At 38.1% G+C, this 22,031-nt stretch overlaps 1 protein-coding gene across 1 annotated transcript in view; it reads right to left on the reverse strand.

Annotated features, from left to right (window-relative positions):
• Nucleotides 1-15,863: 15,863 nt before the first annotated feature.
• LOC131057420 (probable glucuronosyltransferase Os03g0107900) overlaps nt 15,864-22,031 on the reverse strand; it is a 107,422-nt gene continuing 101,254 nt past the window's right edge. The window contains exons 6-8 of the mRNA XM_057991599.2: nt 16,693-16,836; nt 16,386-16,521; nt 15,864-16,294 (exon numbers count right to left, since the gene is read on the reverse strand). Of these exons, the coding sequence (XP_057847582.2) occupies nt 16,065-16,294; nt 16,386-16,521; nt 16,693-16,836 (510 nt within the window). The 3' untranslated portion in view covers nt 15,864-16,064. The remainder of the gene's footprint in view (nt 16,295-16,385; nt 16,522-16,692; nt 16,837-22,031) is intronic.

A 22,031-nucleotide genomic window follows, 5' to 3' on the forward strand; every position in this document is an offset into this window, starting at 1 on the left:
AACCATCTTAAAGATGATTCCTTCAAGGTTGCAGGAAATATTTTGAATCTATGGGCATCTGTAGTATAGTCAAAACTCCTACAGAGAACATCAAACTCAAACATAAATGTGTTTGTATCCTCTGTCACCAATCCATAGAATTTAGGAAGGGAAGATGCTGGAATGTTCTTGAGATTAACATTATCATGTTGATCAGATATAGGAAACTCAAACGTTGGGTCTAGTGGTGGTGGTGGATTATTTCCACCAGGAGGTGGGTTTATTTGCATCGGACTTGTGGGGGTTGTTACTATATGAAATTCTTCTTCTTGAGGTCCAAAGAGGAACTGAAGACTACCTTCTGGGAATTTAGATTCAGGGTGGTTCAAATTCTCTGGGGTTTGGTAAAGTTTAGCAAAAGGATTTATATTTGGGAAATTATTTTCTGCATGATTAAGGTGACTGGGCAGAAACCTACCTCGAACATCTCTTCTTTGCCTATGCATGCAGATTCATGAAATTTTTCGAACAATCAGGTATGCCAAAAAAAACAATTAACTAAAAACAGAAAAGATAATAACCATAACAAGTTCTTAGTTTGACACCATCCCCGACAAGGGCGCTAAAAATGTTCACCCCAACAATAAGAATAATAACTCTAATTGAAGTCTCAACTCGAAGTTTGGACATTCATTTGGTAAAGTCACTATTTTCATAGCTAGTGTTCATTTGATTGTCAACCCAAGGACGTAATACTTGAAATGGGTCTGCACTATATATGCAGTAAGTTCCTACACAGCTATTCTGCATTACTACAACAACTAACATTATGCAGAAAAGGTGAAAAAAGAATGGAAACTATGGAAAGGGTACAGGAAAACTTATGCATAAATTCATAAAAGCAATATTGGATAAATTCAATGCTGATAAACAGAAATTACTCTGTTCTGGCTTGGCTTCAGGAACAATCAGTGTATTCGTTTCCAGTGGCTACAGGAATAGTCAACACAAGAATTTCTACTACGGCTAAGGAAAGAAAACTAATTTTAACGAATGCACAAGAACACTCACCAAGTGGGCCCCTTTGGATGAGTGATACCAGGCTTCCCAGAAACAACTCTAACATATCATAATAACATAATTTTATTCATTGTTCTTGAAAGTCATTACATGATTCAATATGAAAACAAACTCAAAAATACTTATGAAAATCCTCCGCTATATTCTTCTCTCTTTCTATCTAACCTGTGAGAAGAAGAAGAACTTATTATTAAAAAGAAATAATCTACAATAGACAAGACAAATCATGACGAAAAGAAGAGGCGGATGATTGACCGAGAAAGGAGATAGCTGGAGTTATGCTGTAGGAAACGTGGATCTAAACCGAACCACAATCATAACATACTGTGGCGGTATTCACAAATTCAATGCCCATTGAAGTTAGACATTGGTAGTGTTGCTTGATTGCTCCTCTTATGTCGTCTGTTATGCTTGCTCAGCTTTTCTATAGTTTGATCTTCAGTCATCTCTTGCGTATCCTTCCCTTCAATAGGCACGATAGGCGAATATCCACTGCAACATCATTTATTACCTGCCCTACAAAAGAAATAACATACAAGAACGTACATACGCATTTTATTTAATCAACACATCTATTAATTTCACATATGATCTTGCCCTAAATAATCCGCATGACAACGAGAATAAATCACATGGCTGCAGGAATAAATGGCACAGCTGCAGAAATAAACTAGCAAAGATAAAACACGATTTAATAAGTTCAGGTTTAACATATGGAATACATATAGTAAACTTCCAATACATCACTACTACTATGCAAACCAAAAGATGACAAAAACTCAAGAGTTATGAGGATAGAAATATGACAATGTCTCAACTCATCACTTAGCATTTTGCATTTCTTCATTTTACATTCTAATTCCAAAGTGACATATTTACTGACCACCTCAAGACATGATTCAACTCTATATTCTTTCAGTAGGCCATATTCATCCCATCATGGACTTGATGACATCCCATGGTAGTGCTAAATGTTAAAATATTTGATGTTCGATGTTATTAAGCAATAGAGATAAAGTCTCCTTAAATAGACAAATACAAAATGATGTTTCTAAATGAAACAATTGTAATCTGAAGCTGAAAATAGAAACTAACTAAACAAACTAAAAATGACTAAGAAGACTAAGATGACCATTAAAGAAACATTACAATATTCTAATATCCTGTAATGTCCCCTTTTAAGCAGTTATCTGGCGATTTGTCGTTAGCCATTTATGTTGCGGTCCCAGAGGGCTAACCAGGACTTTACATGGATAGTTGATAGATTTGGCCTAGGTAATTTCAATTGCAGGCCAATCAAAGGTGATTTGTCAGGTTTTCCAGGAACTTACTATTTATAGTAAGTCAATTTGGGCACAGTGTCGAGTAAATTTTGGAGTGATTTTGGTTGACTTCATTTTGGTGCATTTATTCATTCACCTGGATTGCATTTTTTAAAAGGGAATTAATTATTTAGGCAAAAAACAAAAGTTTCTAAAGTTAAATTTAATTATTTAACTTAAGGGGTCATTTAATTTTGAAGTTAATGTTTAAAAAAGAAATATTAAAAGTACCCCTTCTTTGTGGAGACATAAGGGGATAATATTATTTTATTCTACTTTTCATTTATCCCACATTGATAGTGCTTTGGGATGCATGCCAAAAAGAAGTAATAAATATGAGCATTTAACGAGGATTCCGACATCTTGGAAATTGTGTATGCTTGGAATTTGTTATTATGGAGAAATCTGAAGTTTTTCTAGAGGCATTAGAGGATATACACCCTTCTTTGCGACATTTTCCACACTTGTGAAAGACCAGGTCTAGGGAATCAAAAAACAAAATTGGTATTGATGAATCAGGGCGTTGCCATTATCACTCTATAGCTGCAATTACTAGTTGGGAAGAATTGCCAAAACAATGTCTGGGCACCCACAATAGTACAACATCTAAGAGTGATTGCAGATTGAAAGACTTGGTGGAAGGAACAATTTATTTTGAGTTTGCTTCAGTTCGATAATTCTAGTCTAGTACTCAACCAACCAACATTACTTCCGTTTTTCCAACATTTAATTTGCAACCTTCACACTCAGTTGCACGACTCCTTGGAACTTGGATTGAGAAGTTGAAAGTATTCATTAATGGCATCGGTTAGGGGGTCGCCAAAAGTCTATCACCAAACTTGGTACCCAGTGTATTAAGCTTGGTCATGGTATGGAAGTTTAACATCAATTTGCACTGATATTCCTGTGGAGTTTAGATAGCAAGGAGGTAGATGTGATATATAGTCAGCCATGTAGGATCAACAAGCAAGTGGACACAGATTGTAGCATAATACTCTCTGTGACTAGGCTGGTGGGATCATTACAACATTGCGAGAAAAGTTGAATACTGAAATTGTAAATTGAATAAATTTGAAAAAAATCACGAGTTTTGTTTATGATAATTAGATGCAGAATTTAATATTAATGTTCTAGGAAGACATGTGCCAATACATTGAAAAAAAAAGTAGTGTGTATTTGTTGCTATATGTATTTTTATGAAATTTATGAATGCTTCAAGTAGAAAACCAAAAAAACGCACTAGCGAACAACTAAACCTTAGTCATATTACAAGAAAAGAAAAAAACAATTTTTAAATGACCACCTGTCAACTGTTTTATGAAATTCCTTCAGCAAGTGGGACAAGGGAAATATAGCTAATAGGGCTACCCATTACAATGGTATCAAAGAAGAAGATTCTGCCATCCTGAGGGGCTTATAATTCATGCATCATCAACATTATTTGAGGAGAAACAAGTCAAACACCAACCTTAACAATCAGGTTGGAGTAGGACAGGAAGAACCACTAGTTATAGAAGAAATTGGTGATCCCTTTCTAGTTAAAAATATGGGAGAGAGAAGAGCCCTGGGTCAAGAATGGTTTATTCAGTTATTGGACATATTGGTATAGGGACAACAACTAGCAAAGCAAAGGGCACAACAACAAAATTAGCGGTTGGATTTATTGACAAATATGATAGCTAGACAAATGGGCACCAATGTGAATAACTTGGGTGGTGGTAATGCAAGAAACAATTAGCAAGGTGAAATCAATAATCAACAAGGGGGAAATAATGGACAAACTGGAGGTAATAATGGTGGGCACAATGGAAATGGAGGAAGACAGATGGCAGATAATTTTGGTCAAGCAACACAACCCATTAGGATAGTGAGTTCTAGACCTCTCATACCCACCTTTACACCTAGAGTTCTAGTTCAACCAACTGTTGAACGACGGATTGTAGACTTACAGGATCAGTTTCAGAGAGATTGGGAGAGTGGTGGATAGGACTTTCAGGCAGCTATTACTCTTCAAGACTACATTGACATGAGGATGACACATGCCTCGTGCAAGTGACAGGAACCAAAACTATGAGCTAAGGAAGAAAGTGGGAATTTTTTTACCTCATTTTGATGCTTCTAGTAAGACTACAACACGAGCTTGGGTCTAAAAAGTGGACACTTACCTTCAGTTGAATCCTATGTTTGAGGACGAAGCTATTAAGTATGTTGCTATACATCTTGATGGAGTTGCTCATGAATGGTGGCACCACTGTAAGGTAACTATGGGACATGGGCAGATTACTTCTTATGTTGAGTTTGCAGAACTGTTGATTGAGAGGTTTGACACCAAGGATCCCGAGTTGCACTTCAAAGAATTAGCACAACTTAGACAATGGAGATCAATAGATGTTTATATTTCAAAATTTCAATGATTAACAGTGCTAGTAACTGATATTTCAGAGAGAAGATTTGTTGTCTTATTTATGGATGGTCTTTTAGATCATTTACAGGGTTGGGTCAAGGGACATGATCCTTTGACATTGTAGGAGGCCATAAAAAAGGCTAAGGACTTGGCGCCCTCATCCTACAAAAGCAAATTCAAATCTAAGGACTCTTATTATAGGAAGGACAAAGATAAGAAGATTCACATCAGCCACATGAGGGTGCTAAGAAATTAGATAATGACCAGCTGAAGGAACTTAGAAGGAAGAAATTATGTTTTCATTGCAGAGAGCCTTGGGATCCCTCTCATAAATGTCCTCTTAAGGCTAATGCTAAGCAGATTGAGTACTTTTCAGTTGAAGAAACAGTCTCAGAGAGTTCAAAAAGTTCAACTTCTACAAGGGACAACGATAGTAAATCAACAACGGGGGAGGATAGCAGTGATGATAGGATGATTGCATGCTTGACAGGGAATAAAAAATCAACTACCTTTAAGGTGAGTGGTGTGATTCAGGGGCAACGAGTGATATCATTGATCGACACCGATGCCACTCATAATTTTATTGATGCTTAGGTTGTGGCGAAACGAGAATTACAAACAAAGGAGCATGATGGATTTAGAGTTATAGTGGCTAGTGGGCATAAAATCCTCTGTACGCAGAATTTTTTTAAGTTGCACATGAGGATTGGTGATTATGAGTTGGTTGATGATTTCTATATTGTAGACATGGGAGACTATGATGTCATACTAGGCATGACTTGGATGACTTCTCTAGTTGAGTTTACATTTAATTTGGAGAAAGTAGAAATGAGATTTGAGCATCAGGGCATGAAAGTGGTTCTTTGTGGGTTATCAGATGGTGGGCTCAGAGTGATATCACTTAGGCGGATGGAGTGGCTAATTCATCATGACCAGGTGCAGTGGGCTACAATGATATTGGTGATGCCCGAGGTGACAGAACAACAAAAGCAGGAGTATCCTCCACAGGTTCAGTCATTGTTGACCAAGCAATCTAAAATGTTTCATGATATACCTCCAAGTAGACCTCTTGACAGGGGCATTGAGTATGTTATAGAGTTAGAGGGAGCAAAACCTGTTATTACTACACCCTATAGATGGGGCACAAAGAGCCTAGTATAAGGATGAGATCGAGAAGGCTATCAAAGAGCTTCTCGAGATGGGGCACATCGGGCCTAGTAAGAGCCTGTTTGCTTCTTCAGTGGTGTTGGTTAAAAAGGACGATACTTTCAGGATGTGCATTGATTACAGGGAAATGAACAAGAAAATGATAAAAAACAGGTATCTGATTCCCCGTATTGATGAACTCATAGATGAGTTACATGGTGCTTGTTACTTCTCCAAAATAGATTTGAGATCCGGTTATCATCAGATTCATGTCAGGGAGGATGATGTGGAGAAGACAACTTTCAGGTGTCATTATGGACACTTCGAATTCTTGGTCATACCCTTTGGCTTGACTGATGCACCAACTACCTTCCAATCCTGTATGAACAGGACATTCAGATATCAGTTGAGGAGGTTTGTGTTGATAATCTTTGATGACATGTTAATTTATAGTAAGACTTGAGAGGAGCATTTGAAACACATAGATATTGTGTTGAGTATTCTTGAGCGTGAATCCCTATATGTGAAGATGTCTAAATGTGCTTTGGGGATGACAAAGTTGTATTTGGGGCACATCATTAGTGCTGAGGGTGTTCATGTCGATCTAGATAAGATCAGGGCTATTATGGATTAGCCACCACCAAAGAATATTTCTCACCTTAAGGGATTTCTTGGGTTGTGTGGATTCTACTGCCGCTTTGTGACGGTTTTTTCTCAGATTGTTGCACCCCTTACAAATTTGACTAGGAAAGATGCTTTTGAGTAGTCAGACAGAGCTCAACAATGTTTTGACATATTTAAGAAGTTGATGAGCACATGCCCAACGTTGGCCATTCCTGACTTCAATAGGCCTTTGAGTTGCATTGTGATGCCTTAGGTGAAGACCTTGGTGCGGTATTGATGCAAGATAGACACCCCATTGCTTTTGAGAAAAGGAAATTGAGGGGGCTTGTGAGGAGTTACAACATATATGACAAGGAAATGTTAGCAATCATGCACACCTTCGCTAAATTTAGACATTATTTGGTAGGCAGTAAGTTTACAGTCAAGACAAATCATAACAGTTTGAGGCATTTCCTTGAGCAGAAGGATCTGAATGACAAGCCTTAGAAATGGGTTAGCAAACTGCAAGCTTATGGTTTTGATATAGTGTTTGTCAAAGGCAAGAAAAACATAGTTGTTGATGCCTTGTCCAGGAGACCACACTTGTGTGCTTTGGAAGTGTTAGAAGATGACTGGAGGGAGTTGATTTCAACAAAGTACGTGAAAGTCAAGTGGGCTACTGGTATTATTGATGGCATTATCCAGGATGATGAGTACACTGAGGTAAATGACTTGATCATTCACAAGGAGAGGATTTTATTAGTGCCAAGATATGTTTGAAGCGGAAGATCTTGAGAGCTTTCCATGACTCATCGTTAGCAGGCCATCCAAGGTATTTCAAAAATTACAAGCAGGTGAGAGAGCGCTTTACTTGGAAAGAGCTCAAGTCAGAAGTTTTGCAGTATGTGAGAGAGTGTCTTGTATGTCAGTAGAATAAACATGATCACTCTTTCCCAGGTGGATTATTGCAGCTCCTACCCATTCCCGAGAGGAAGTGGGATAGTGTGTTGATGGATTTCATCACAGGCCTACCTAAGGCCCAAGGCAGGGATTGCATATATGTCGTGGTGGATCGGTTGACGAAGTTCGCTCATTTCTTTGCTATTTCATCCACCTATACAACAACTCAGACAATAGAGTTATTTTTCATAGAGGTATTTTGGTTGCATGGTTTGTCGCGAAGCATTGTTAGTGATAGGGACAACAAGTTCATGAGTAATTTTTGGCAGGAGCTCTTCAAGTTGTGGGATGGAGCTTACACTGAGCACTAGCTATCACCCATAGCTTGATGGATAGTTTGATTTTGTGAATAAGTGGGTGGAAGGATACCTTTGTAATTACATTATAGGGCAACAAAAGGCATGGGTGAAGTGGTTATATCTAGGAGAATACTACTATAACACCACTTATCATATGTCTATTCAAATGTCACCTTTTATGACTCTTTATGGTTATGAGGCTCCAAGTTTCTTAGATTTGTTGTTTGGTGATAGTCGAGTACCTAAGGCTATGGATCTCTTACAGGAGAGTCAAGATATCATGAGATCACTGAAAGAAAACATGTAGAAGGCTCAAAATCAGTAGAAACCATATGCAAACCAACATAGAGTGGAGAGATCTTTTGAAGTGGGTGACATGGCTTATCTCATGTTGCAATCTTACTGAGAGTCCAATCCCAAAAGGAGTGGTGCAGAGAAATTGAATTCACGCTACTACAAACCTTTCAGAGTTGTCAGGAGGGTTGGTGAAGTGGCTTATGAGCTAGAGTTGCCAACAGACAACAGGGTACACAATGTGTTCCATGTGTCATGCCTTAAAAAGGCGTTGGGTCAAAATGTGATACCTTCAGCAGAGCTACCTCCTCTTGATGATGAGGGGAAGCTTATCTTGGTTCCTGAGACCATTCTTGAGACTAGGGAGCGTACCTTATGGAGACGGGTCACCAAGGAGTTTTTGGTGAAGTGGAAGAACTTGTCGGTAGAGGATGCTGCTTGGGAGGGTGAGCGAGTCTTACAACATCCAAAACTGAGATTGCTTGAGGACAAACAATTTCAAGGGGGGCAGACAGTAATGTCCCCTTTTTAGCAGTCATATGGTGATTTATTGTTAGCCCTTTATGTTGCGGTCTCGGGGGGCTAACCAGTACTTTATAGGGATCGTTGATGGATTTGGCCTAGGTAATTTCAGTTGTAGGCCAATCAGAGGTGATTTGTCAAGTTTTCCAGGAACTTACTATTTATAGTAAGTTAGTTTGAGCACAATGTTGGGTAAATTTTGGAGCGACTTTGGTTGACTTCATTTTGGTTCATTTATTCATTAGCTTGGATTGCATTTTTTAAAAGGGAATTAATTATTAAAGCAAAAATCAAAAGCTTCTAAAGTTAAATTTAATTATTTAACTTAAGGGGTTATTTAATGCTGAAGCTAGTGTTTAAAAAGGAAATATTAAAAGTACCCCTTCTTTGTGGAGACATAAGGGGATACTATTATTTTATTTTACTTTTCATTTATCCCACATTGATAGTACTTTGGGATGCATGCCAAAAAAGAAATAATAAATATGGGCATTTAATGAGGATTCAAACATCTTGGGAATTATGTATGCTTGGAATTTTTTATTATGGAGAAATCTAAAGTTTTTCCACGAGCATTGGAGGATGCGTTGACGACTGTTTTGACACACTCGCCAACAGTTAGGTAGCCAATGTGAACACTTACCACCTCTCCTAAAAAGCAATAAGTTTGGGGAAACTTACTACTCCAAGGTCTCTATAGTCGGGTCTCGACGGTGATGAGCAGCCCAATGGTTGATGTGGTTGTACTTGTTAAGGGGCCTGTTGGTTGAAACTAAATCTCGTTGATCGTTAATGGCTTAACTTCCTTTTTTTTTTGTATTTTTATGGTTTTAAGATTCTTCTAAAAAATAAAATTGTGAAAAATAAGGGAACAAGAAAAAAAGCAACAATAAAACCAATTCGATAACAACTTATCAAACTACTCAATTCGTTCCCTACAATCCAAAATTATCAGATATTATCCAAATTAGCAATCAACAACGGACCTCCAGTAAACCTGCAAAGTCAGCAACTTCACAGACTCATGGAAAGAATATCACCAAAATATTGTATACCTCAATAATTATCATACACCACTTACGTGCACAATATGATTCATGAAGCGATAAACAGAAGATCAAAACATGTTGCTAATTTCAAATAATAGACTACCAGATCACACAGAACAACTTCGTAGTACATATGCATAGATCAGACAATCTATAAGTTACTTCTTGTATTAATTTCAAAGAATGTATAATAAAGAATAACTAAAGTTTATGACTATCTGAAAGAATAACCTAAAAGCTTCTAAGTGGGCCTCAAATCATCAATTTGGGACCCTTACAAATGAATCCAACTCCTCAATTTATAGAGTTTTCTGCCCTACTTTCTAGGAAATAAATCTAATCTAAATTAAGAATTCAAAACTAGGAGTCGCAGTTAACTTGCAAGTTTATGCTTTTAGACTCCAGTTAACTACTACGAAATGGAGGTTGAGTGAGCACTATGAAGACCATGCTGTGCGAACCAAGCTTTCGTAGTCATGCAGAATTTTGTTCAAAACTAGGACATGAGTTGAAGCTGCAGCCGAAGTACAAGTGGGAAGTCATGCAAGAAGTCTTGCTATCTTTAGCAACTATGTGTTTATCTTTCACTTCTTTATATGGTAGGCCTAAATGCCTGTGTCCTAGGAGGCACTGTTGTATCAGCCGGTGGTGATATTTGGGAGGCAACAAATGGGGCTTGTTCTATAGCAGTAGGTTGAGGCTAGGCAAATGCATCTGTTGTATCAGGAGGAGGAGGTTGCACATTATGATGTCTCTTGATGTTCTTCTTCATCTTGAGCTCCTTCCCCTGCAGTTTGTCCTATAATTGTCCTTGGTGGAAGAACTTCAGCGAGTGGCACAACTCGTAGTCCATCTGTCACCCCACAACCATTAGCCTTTTTTAACAACTTCAACCTTCTCATCTACTCATGAAGCTTTTTCAATAACTCCTCAGTGCTTTCTTCAAGGCCTGTTGCTTCATCTGGATTGGTGGATGTATTTTTCCTTGAGCTCAATCTCGTTTTTCGAGCACACTCCTTATAACACTTTGACTGGGGCACCCTTGAGGTGGACTCTTTCTGCTTCCCCTTCGAAGCACTCGGCCTAACCCTTAAACCGAGCCATTGTTTAGTCATGTTGGTGATTGCTTGGGAGACTTTGTCTATACTTACATCTTCATGCGCAAACCACCTTATAGGGGAGAAGGCCCTTTTATCAATTTCCTGCTCTTTTTATGCAGCGTCTAGTAAGTCTCCATCATCCCTCAGGTCTTTGGGGAGATTGCTCTCTATTTCCAAATCTCTGATTTGGGGTACATACAGTCTATTATAATTCTTTTCTCTTACCTCAAAACTGTCTTGGAGGTTCGCCCAAAAATCCTCCAGTTTGGGCTTGTGCCCCTCATATGCCTTAGGCATAGCTAGTTTGAGTTTCCTGTAGGGATCATAGTACTCCCTAGCATAATCAAATTCCTTCAAGTTCAAATATTGGAGCTCCTGCTCCACCATCTTCGCCACTTGGATCTTCGAACAAGAAAAGTACCCAATAGAAACTGAAAAATCTATCCTTGCCTTATGTTTTAATGTCAAGAGGGATTAAAGGCTGAGCAGCTGTCTGACATACTCAAGCAAAATGATGCGATCGATACAATACCTTGGCAACAACATTGGGTTACCTGTAAACCCACTCACCCTTATGTACGTGGAGTGTTGGTTTTGAATGAACCGACACGCCCATTCCTGAATGATAGTCATGACTTCGGGGCTTATTCTATATCATGTATCTCCCGTTAATTTAATGATTACAGGGAAGAGGAAGACATCATTGATTCTTTTAAAGTGTGTCTTTGCGTTAGTTAGAGGGAGTTGGGAATAATATTCCCAAACCTTCTTCTTGCCTTCTTCATCTCCCAACTGGCCTTCTACCTGTAAGCCCATAAACTTACCTACTCAAACAGCTACCCAAATCACATAGGAGGTGAAAAAGAACTTCTTTGTTTGGTGCACGTCCTTCATCTGTTTGCATATGTTATCTGAAAGGATTTGAGCCCAGTCAAAATACTGCTTCCCTATGAGGACGGTAGTCAAACATCCAAGGATGAAAGTGCTTGCAATCAGGCTTGCCAAAGGCCCTGCTCAACATGATGATTAAATCCCTCTGTGACTCTTTGAAATCTGCCCTCAAAATATCCGTGGCCTTCAAGCCTGTTTTTCTTTCTTTTTCCAGCCAATTTTCATTCATGTGCCTCTTGTTTGAGGTCACATTACTATTCCACACCCCCAGAGCTTCTTCTTCGGTGGAGAGGAATATTTCATCTCTTGTAGGGATGCCAAACACAAACCCGAACATGTTCGAGGACAAATCAATCAGTCTCACCCTGTGCATCTATGCATTTGCTGGTATCAAGATCATAAAATTGAGCGATTGTCATGATGAATTTAGGGGCCTATACCGACTGTGGGAAGATAGTAGCCTCCACTAAGCCTGATCTTTTGATTCTTCTCAAAGGGGCCTCTAGCCTTGGCCTCTCTAGTTGCGTTCTAATATCCTCAATTTCAATGTGCCCTATCTCGGTGTCTATGACCCATCTGATCTGATCATCTAACTTTGAAACGTACACCTGTCCCTGGTACAGGTACTTCATTGTTACAGGAAGTTTGTCTATCTCTTTGCCTCTCTTGCTGGAAGTTGGGTCCATCTAATCGCTTCAATCTACAAGAAAGAACCAAGAATTAATCCCTTGCACAAAAACATTACAATCTTCATCCACCTCGGGACTCTGGGGTTCCAGGGTAGATAACTCCCTTTTAGACAAATGACCTCGGAACTCCGGGGTTCCGAGGTAGCTAGGATTTAAAACATAAAGTCCAAAACTCTGGGGTTCCGAAGTAGCTAGGATTTAAAACATAAAGTCTAGAACTTCGGGGTTCCGAGCTTGATATATTGCAAAAGGGTCCGGAACTCCGAGGTTTCGGGTTTGATATATGAGGTTAACTTCAAGACTCCAAGGTTCCGAGGTAGATCAATAGGACACCAAAAAGACATTCTGGAACTCAGGGGATCCGAGGTTCCAGGGTTTAAACACAGTGGGCTCAAAAGGGACTGACCTCGAAACTTTGAGGTTTTGGGGTATTGCTCTTTAGAAAGCCAATCCGGAACTCCGAGGTTCCGGGTTTTAACATGCATAAGGGACAGGGTCGACCTCAAGAACTTCGGGGATCCGGGGTCGATGGGAAGAACAACCTAACCCAAAACTCCGAGAGTCCGGGGTTGAAAAATTAGGGCACGTGGAAAAACCAAAAACAAGACAAAAACACCAAAAAAGAAAAACACAAAAAACAAAAGATCTAAGCTAGAAATCAACAAAAAAAGGCAAGAAAATAACCAACCTGGTGAGGAAAATCGCCCAAGAACACGGGAAGATGAATGCACGAAGTCGGGAGGTCGAAGGCAAGAGCTCTAGAAAGTTGAATGCACAAATGAGCTTTGAAAAGTTCATTCTTCCTAATAAACCACCCCCGAACCTTGTCCGTACGAATGCCTTAAACGGGACCTCGAGACTCCAAGGTTTTGAGGTCAAGCATAAAAAATCTACCTCGGGACTCCGGGGTGGATTAAAAACACGCAAACAAACCAACGACCTCGGAACTCTAGGGTTTGGGGGTAAACAAAACATAAAATACCTCGGGACTCCAGGGTTCCAAGGTAAACAAAACATATAATACCTCGAGACTTCGGGGTTCCAAGGTAAACAAAACAACACGCGAAGAACTCGAGACTTCGGGACTCAAAAGTTTCGAGGCTTCAACAAAAAAGAAAAAGACAAGGTACAACTTCGAGACTTCGAGGATCCGAGGTTGTACACCAACAAGCAAAGAAAAGAGACTAACCTTGGGACTCCGGGATTCCGAGGTTGGTCAAAGCAAAAACAAAAAGAAAGAGACCTCGGGACTCTGAGGTTCCAAGGTTTTGAGGTAAAAGGAACCAAACTAAAAATAAAACAACAAAAAGCAAAAGAGGGACCCATATTTTCAACACAAGGAAACTAATGGGGGTTAGGTATGCAGGGCATAACAGGACGTACACCCTTCTTTGTGACATTTTCCATACCTGTGAAAGACCAGGTCTGGGGAATCAAAAAACAAAATTGGTATTGATGAATCAAGGGTTGTCATAATCACTCTATAGCTGCAATTACTAGTTGGGAAGAATTGCCAAAACAGTGTTTGGGCAGCCACAACAGTACAACATCTAAGAATGATTGCAGATTGAAAGACTAGGTGGAAGGAACGATTTATTCTGAGTTTGCTTCAATTCGATAATTCTAGGTTAGCACTCAGCCAACCAACATTACTTCCATTTTTCCAGCATTTAATTTGCAACTGTCACACTCAGTTGCGTGACTCCTTGGAACTCGGACTGAGAAGTTGAAAGTATTCATTAATGGCATTGATTAGGGGGTCACCAAATGTTTGCCGCCAAACTGGGTAACCAATGTATTAAGTTTGGTCGTGGTATGGAAGTTTAACATCGGTTGCACTAATATCGATGTGGAGTTTAGATAGCAAGGTGGTAGACGTGATATATAGTCAGCTACGCAGGACCAGCAAGCAAGTGGGCACAAATTGCAGCATACTACTCTTTGTGACTAAGTTGGTGGGATCATTACAACGTTGCTAGGAAAGTTGAATACTGAAATTGTAAGTGGACCTTGAATGCTTATCTGGAACTGTGTTGTCTCTGAATAAGTTTGAAAAAATCATGAGTTTTGTTTATGACATTTGGAGGCAGAATTTTATATTAATGTTCTAGAAGACGTGCCACTACATTGAAAAAAATAGTGTGTATTTGCTGCAATATGTATTTTTATGAAATTTATGAATGCTTCAAGTAGAAAACCAAAAAACGCACCAGGGAACAACTACACCTCAGTCATATTACAAGAAAGGAAAAAATCAAATTTTAAATGACTGCCTATCAACTGTTTGTTGAAATTCCTTTAGCAAGTGGGACACATGAAATATAGCTAATAGGGCAAGCTATTACATACCCTCCCTTAATGGTCATCGTGCTAACTAACAAAAAACAGAGAAGACTGCACCCTTCTTCTTAGAATGTTCTGTGACATGAGCCTACCACGAACCTTGTCATTGAGATGAGTCTGCCATTGACCCTCCCAAAATTTGGAGAACTTCTAGACAACACAAATCGTCGACAAACCTTTGTAGATGAGCATGACGCCCCAAAACAGACTACAAGAAGCCACAAGTTTTGAGGAAAAAATCGCCAAACCCAAAAACTAAAGTTTACAAAGCCTCATTTTTTTGGAAAAAACAGTATAAACCCTAAGACAAGAACACCTATCAGAAATTTTTTAAGGGAAAAAAATTATTAAAACCCATCAAAACATCTCCAGGCGACCAAACAAAGAGGCAGATTGCGTGCCCTAGTCGCATTGTTGCAGGGAGATGAAGACATCAAACAAGACCTTGAGTCCATGAAGCCCAAGATTGTAGGTACAAAGGATCTGAAATCCTAGGTCATAGGATGCAAAATACAAATGTGGGTTGTAGATCTGAAACACCACAATCGTGAACAAAAACCAAAAATCTATGTGCATGAAAAAACATAAGAAAACCTTCACAATCTTTAAATGGAGCACCCAAATTGCCCATGAACACAGATCTACGAACCCACAAAAAATTTGAATTATAGCTCTAAAAGAGCCCACGAAATTCCCCAAAGATTTCAACAAAACCTCCAACGATTTATAAAAAAATCGAAAAAACAAGTTTTTGGAAAAAATAATCCAAATAAGAATAGGTTACGAATTCGCCAAATTTTATGAAATCCCATTGGCCTGCTCTGATACCATGTTAAAATATTTGATGTTCGATGTTATTAAACAATAGAGACAAAGTCTCCTTAAATAGACAAATACAAGATGATGTTTCTAAATGAAACAATCGTAATCTGAAGCTGAAAATAGAAACTAACTAAATAAAATAAAGATGACTAAGAAGACTAAGATGACCATTAAAGAAACATTACAATACTCTAATACTAAAAATCAATATACTATTAATTCTATATATTTTAGGCAAATCAAATATTTTATATAAAGATGCAAAAAATGAACATGATGTAAAAGTCTGCATATAGAAGGCATGGGACTTAAATTGAAAATGTCAATCAAAGTAAACTATAATCCAATAACACATACTACTTTGACAAGAGAAATGAATGTTTAACAAATATGAAGTTAATTCTAGAGAACACAGGAGAATTTCAAATACAAACCGTGGTATTTGTTAAGAATAAAATTAAAATAAATGAGATATGAAATATAATACATGTTTGTAAGGACAAAATCTTTATCAAAGCCACCTTTAGAATTATGCCTTCAACTGTGAGGCAAAACAACAAACTAAGGAAGAGGCACTGGAGGACTCCACTTGTTGAAGGGAACAAGGTCCCTGTTGACAACTGAGCTATTGTGCAGCCAAAATGTTTCTGCAGAATGATGAAAGTGCCTCACTTTCCGTTGTAGTTCCCATAGGATCCCAGTCATCGCTGAGCATCCTGCACTTTCAGGGCTATATACCCACAAACATCTCACTTGTCGACCTCTCGCTATCATCCTCTCTATTTCAGCATCTGGTAAAAATTGAATCCAAACATATTAATATAGTTCCTACTGAGAGAACTAAATACAGGTTAACTAAAAAATATTTTGAAAAACACTTGCCTGGTATGGACTCTAGATATTCCAAAAGCTCCACTCCTATACGCGTAGCAGGCCACTTGATGGAAAATTGACTGTAATCTAGAACATTTTGGAAAGGCAATTCTATTTGATCTGACACGATAACAGGTACACACTCCTATATGCAAGACATGAATAAATATTTGCAGTGGAAGTTTCAATGGAAAGCTCACTAGCACCCTAGAAAGAAGCTCAAACATTACAGACAATCCAATGGTTCTTATATGCCCCAAAATGCACCAGTTAAAATATGGAAGAAGATCTACAGTGAAGGTAAGTGAATACACACCACAAAGAAGGCCTCAAAAAAACGTAGAGTCCAAGATGACTCTCCTCGTGGTGCCAGACAGAACTTGGCATTTCGCAGATGTTGAAAGTATTCATTCCTTCCAAGTTTCTCAGGACCACTAAATTTCAGCTCTGGTGCTTCCAACTGTACATTTAACACATTTGGCTGAATAAACATGACTAAAGTTGTTGAATGAAATACATATTTCCATTACTAAACAGAAAATCTAAAATAAATGCACAGAAACTATATCCATTTGAATGTCATCATAGAAGTTAATAGGATAAGATAGATACTCAATAGATTACCTTCAGCTCATTTTAATTTATCTAAATTTGTGCATTCCATATTTGTTTTGCATTTTCTTGACAGAAAAAAATTTCAGACTAACACTCTGAAAACTACTCACTCAACCAGTTTAAAAGACCAATACAAGTCACAATTGCAAATAGTAGAAATGTTGAACATAGTTTTAGTGCAATAAAAACTTAATCATATAAAGATAACATAACTTATCAAATTTGAGTGCCACTTTGCATTCCAGAGATGGAAAAAAATGACATGGGTTCAACTGGAAGACATTTACTCAAGAAGATGATCCTACCAATAACTAGAGTATTTCAAAGTACTAAATGACTTGGTTAGCAATAGGCTGTAAAGATGAATATTGACATTCTCCCGTTTTTGATATACACACACACACTGTATATAAGGTAAAAGTAAAGGTAGTTTTAAGGTCATAGCCAAGTGAGACACCAATTTAAAGTACAAGAACCACTTTATGCAAGCACTGCATAAGGATATTGTTTTCCCATTTACCTTATATATGAGATGCACAACTCTGCGGCCCTCCAGATTCAGACTTGTGACCTCCATAACAAAGCAGACATGCCTTCACCATCAAACCAACTCAATCTCTCTAATACAGATCTAATATATTAGTAGTACAATCACAATCAATCTGAATACTTCTTTCAAAAGAAAGCAGATCTACTGGTATTCCATGTTGTTAGGACTGCTATGCCAAAAAAACACATAAGATAAAGAGCTAGATAGATTCAATTTAAGTCGTAAACCAGTTCCTCGCAATTAAAGCTATTTGTGTGTATTTCTTGTAATATCTCAATAGCAACGACAAAATGAGATCCACACAATCACAAAGAGGATATATGAATTACAAACTATCTGAATGCCCAGATTAAAAAACTTTTGGAAGAGCCAAATAAAAAGTTAAGGGTGGATATAAATGCTTGTAAATTCTTCTTAGAAGAGCTTATAAGATTTCATTTCAGATATTGTTTATTTAAAAATGATTCCTTTTGAATCTTCTCTCTCCTTCCTTTTATGATTTAAGGCAATTCTGGTTCACCCCTATCTTTCTTCCACCTATTTCTGCTCTTTTTCCAGGATTCTCTGCCTATATTCCGGGCTTTTCACTTCTATCCATCCTTCATAATCATCGTTTTCAGACTTTCACTAATACTTCAGTTAAATTTTCTTACATTGTATTTCTTTTTTATTGATTTTCTTCACCTTTTTCTCACTCTACGGGACTTGACTTTTCTGTCTCCTTGTCTTTGTCATGTCTCATCTCTGTATTCTGTGCTTACTTTTGACCCATTTTACCACAGTTTTTCTATTTCTCACCACTCACTTTATTCTCATCCTTTTAACAATTTACTCAGTAGCATTCCTCCTCATACTTTGCCACTAATTTTTTTGTAATCTTCATACCTCCTTTTGAAGCCTTGATTTTTTTCCCCTTTCTACAACTTTCTTTGTTATTAACCTCCTCCACAATTTACCATAGGACATGTTCACTGGACCTAATACTCAATGTTTTTGATTTAAAAGATTTCACTTTTTTAATTTCTTCCCCCACATTTTATTTTTATAGTTTTACTTTAATTCCTGTTGTGACGTTTTCACACATCGCCCCATTGCAAATGGGGACCCATGTTGTTTTTTTTTGCTTTTTAGGGTTTGTTTTTGGTCTTCTAGGGTTTTGTTAGTTGGCCTTTGCATTTTGAGTGCTGTCGGGGAGATCAATAGGATAGCAAATTTGGCTAAGTCTGAATGTCCTGATCTTGAAATTTGGTTAAGTCTGGAATGTCCTGATCCTGAAATTTGACTAAGTCTGGAAACTGAAAAACCTCAAAAAACTAGATTTTGCAATATAACTCCTGGAGGTCTGAAACCACTCTCAAACATCCTGAAAGTATATATGGAATATAACTTAAAGTATAACTTATACTTAAATGTTATATTCCATAAAAATTATCCTGATAGAGAGTTCAAAAGTCAAATTTCGCTCCTGTCCTTCACTGAGGATCCAGAGCGAATTTCGCTCCTGTCCCTCCCAGGAGGACCAAGGTGAAGCGCTCCTGTCCCTCACCAAGGGACCAGAGCGAAAATACTTATTTGAGCCATTCCTGACCGTGTTTGGACGAATTGAGACATCAAAGGCATGGTGAAGGACGAAATGAGCATGATAGAGCATCCAGACTTGATCGAAAACAATGAAATGATGAAGTTTTTACCTAGAGGGTCAAATTCGCTCCTGTCCCTCATTGAAGGACCAGAGCGAAATTCTTCATAAGGTACGATCTGGGCAAAGATCAAGCAAGTTTTATGTTTGAAGGTAAGAAAGGAGATGAATTGAACCCATTGAAGACAAATTGAAGATTATTAAACGTCAACAAGGGACCCAAATGCCCAAGTTCGCTCCTGTCCCTCAGGCAGGGACCAGAGCGATTTTTGTCTTAGACAAATTTCTTGCCAAGTTACAATGAATTCCAAGGCATGGATGAATGAAAGGGGACATTACGAGACCGTTGAAGATAAATTTGGAAGCTGGCGAAGTGTGATCGAGACTACAAGTACAAATTCGCTCCTGTCCCTCTCCAAGGGACCAGGGCGATATCTTAGTTATGTTGCCTTTTCCTCCAAATTCAAGACACTTCAAGGCGAAGTACAAGGTGGCAAAGATGTTTTAAGGTGTCTCAATCAAGCACAAAGTTACGAAGATCACCAAAGTGAAAGATTTGCATCAAGACACCTAATTCGCTCCTGTCCCTTAGGAAGGGACCAGAGCGATATTTCCATAAAGGCATAGATTTCAAAGGTTTCAAGCATCCAAGGTGTTCAAAGGGACTTCATTCTACGCAATGAAAGTGATGGCAAATTGGTCGAAGCAAGGACAAACTCAAAACCTTGAAGTTCGCTCCTGTCCCTCAGGAAGGGACCAGAGCGATATCTATTATATTTGCCAATTCATGTAAAATTCATGCCAAGTCAAGGTTTTGCAAGGTGGTAAAAGGTCTAAGGCGTCCTTCGAACGTGATATACCAAAGGCTTCAAACGTCAAACGATCACCAATTTGTATAAAGAGCCTATATCGCTCCTGTCTTTTGGACAAGGACCAAAGCGATTTTCATCAAAACACTCATGTCCCGTCAAAACCAAGACAAGGCAAGGATAGGCAAGGTCAAGGACGTCCTTTGGAAGGCAATGAACGAAGAACGAAGATCAAAAGTTTGCAAATTTGAGCCAGGACACTAGGATCGCTCCTGTCCCTCAGGAAGGGACCAGGGCGATATTTGCCAAAGCACTCATTTTCCTTCGGAGATCATGACAAAACAAACTTGCAAAGGGTTCAAAGCGTTGTTTGAAAGGTAATAAAGGAGAAGTTGATATCAAGGACGGAGAATTTCAAGTAAAAATTGATGGATCGCTCCTGTCCCTCTCCAAGGGACCAGGGCGATGAGGTACGTATCTTTCCATCTTCAAAATATTTTGGCGCTCAAACACATTTTTGAATTTATTTAAATGCTAGAAAATTCGATAAGATTGAAAATTTAATTAAAAATAGCATTTAAATATTGCATTTAAATATTAATTAATTTTTGCCTTGTAAAAAAAATCGAAGTTTATTAATTAAAAACGATGGCAAATTAATTAATTATTATAGAGCGCTTGGTATTTTATTGTTTTATGAAGGTCGGCCTTTCTTATTTATTAAAAAATCGTTTATAATTGCTTTATTTTTACAAAAGTCGGCCTAAATAATGATGAGAGGTAAGCACTTATAAAGGAGGGTGGTGAAGATCATTATTTTCACATTGTTATTTTATCATCTCAAGTGCGATTTAAGGAAGACAAAGAGGTGCGAATTATATTCAAAAGGGGTGCGAACTTGAAAATTCTATTGGTGCGAACTCGTCAAGGACATATCAAAGGTGGCGAAGTTCCTAATTTGAACAAGAGATCACGTTGAAGCCATCTAATATCAATTTTGCCTAGGCGAATTCCTTTATTTTTAGAGTTAAGCTCTCAAGTAAGGTATGGCAAGATCTCTTGTTTTAATTTCGAATTTTGATCATCATTGCCTTAATTTTGAATTTTGAAAATTTGTTTTCCCTTAGCTCAGTCGTTTTTAGGAAATGATTAATAAAGGACTTATGATTAAGTTTCCTAAAATTTGCTCTCTAATTTATGTTATGTATTGCAAAATCATGTTACTAATTTTGAAATGTTGTGTAGGCATCAAATGGAGATCTCTTCAAGGAAAATCAAGCCGGATCAAGGACGGTCTTCGCCGGGACGATCAAGCCAGGACAGGGGCGACCTCTTTCAATCCAGCGTTCCAAGGCAAGGTACATCATCATCCTGCACATCAAGGACACAGGGAGTTAGAACAAGGGCTCGTTGAAGAAGCAAATAGTTCCAGATGAATTAATTAAAGCAAGCTTCTCAACAACATCAAGTTGAATATCTACCAAGTTACAAGTCTCAAATGATGTGGCATCCTAGTCATCATTTCTCCAATCAGTGAGGTCCATCTTAGCATGTCCAGATTCAATGTACTTAACTCATGGAAGGTGACACAAACTCCGATGTACCTACCCCGGCTATCCATTGGTCGATTTTTCTAGAGAGGACATGTGTCCAAGCAATACAATTTTATCATTGGTCAAGCATTAAATGTTATGTAATGGTTGTAACAAACCCTAATTAGGGTTTTCATTGTTGAATCTTGGCCATTGATCTTGAATTGATCTAAGCCATCAAATTGTATTGTGGGCACTATATAAGCCCAGGCATTTCATTTGTAAAGGCTAATTAGCAATAATTAGAGAGAGAGTTGGTAATAGTTGAAAGTAGTTAGTAGATAGAGAGTAGAATAGGAGGACAAGGCAAGAAATTGTTGCCATTGATTGTAAACAAACTCCATTTTCATTGAAGTAATGGTGAAGTGTGTCGTTTCTTGCAATTTGCATGGTTTCTTGTTGAGTCTTCAATCCTAGATGATAGATAATTAGATGAATGGAGGAAATGTG

The sequence above is a fragment of the Cryptomeria japonica genome, chromosome 5, assembly GCF_030272615.1.
Source record: "Cryptomeria japonica chromosome 5, Sugi_1.0, whole genome shotgun sequence".
Taxonomy (NCBI): domain Eukaryota; kingdom Viridiplantae; phylum Streptophyta; class Pinopsida; order Cupressales; family Cupressaceae; genus Cryptomeria; species Cryptomeria japonica.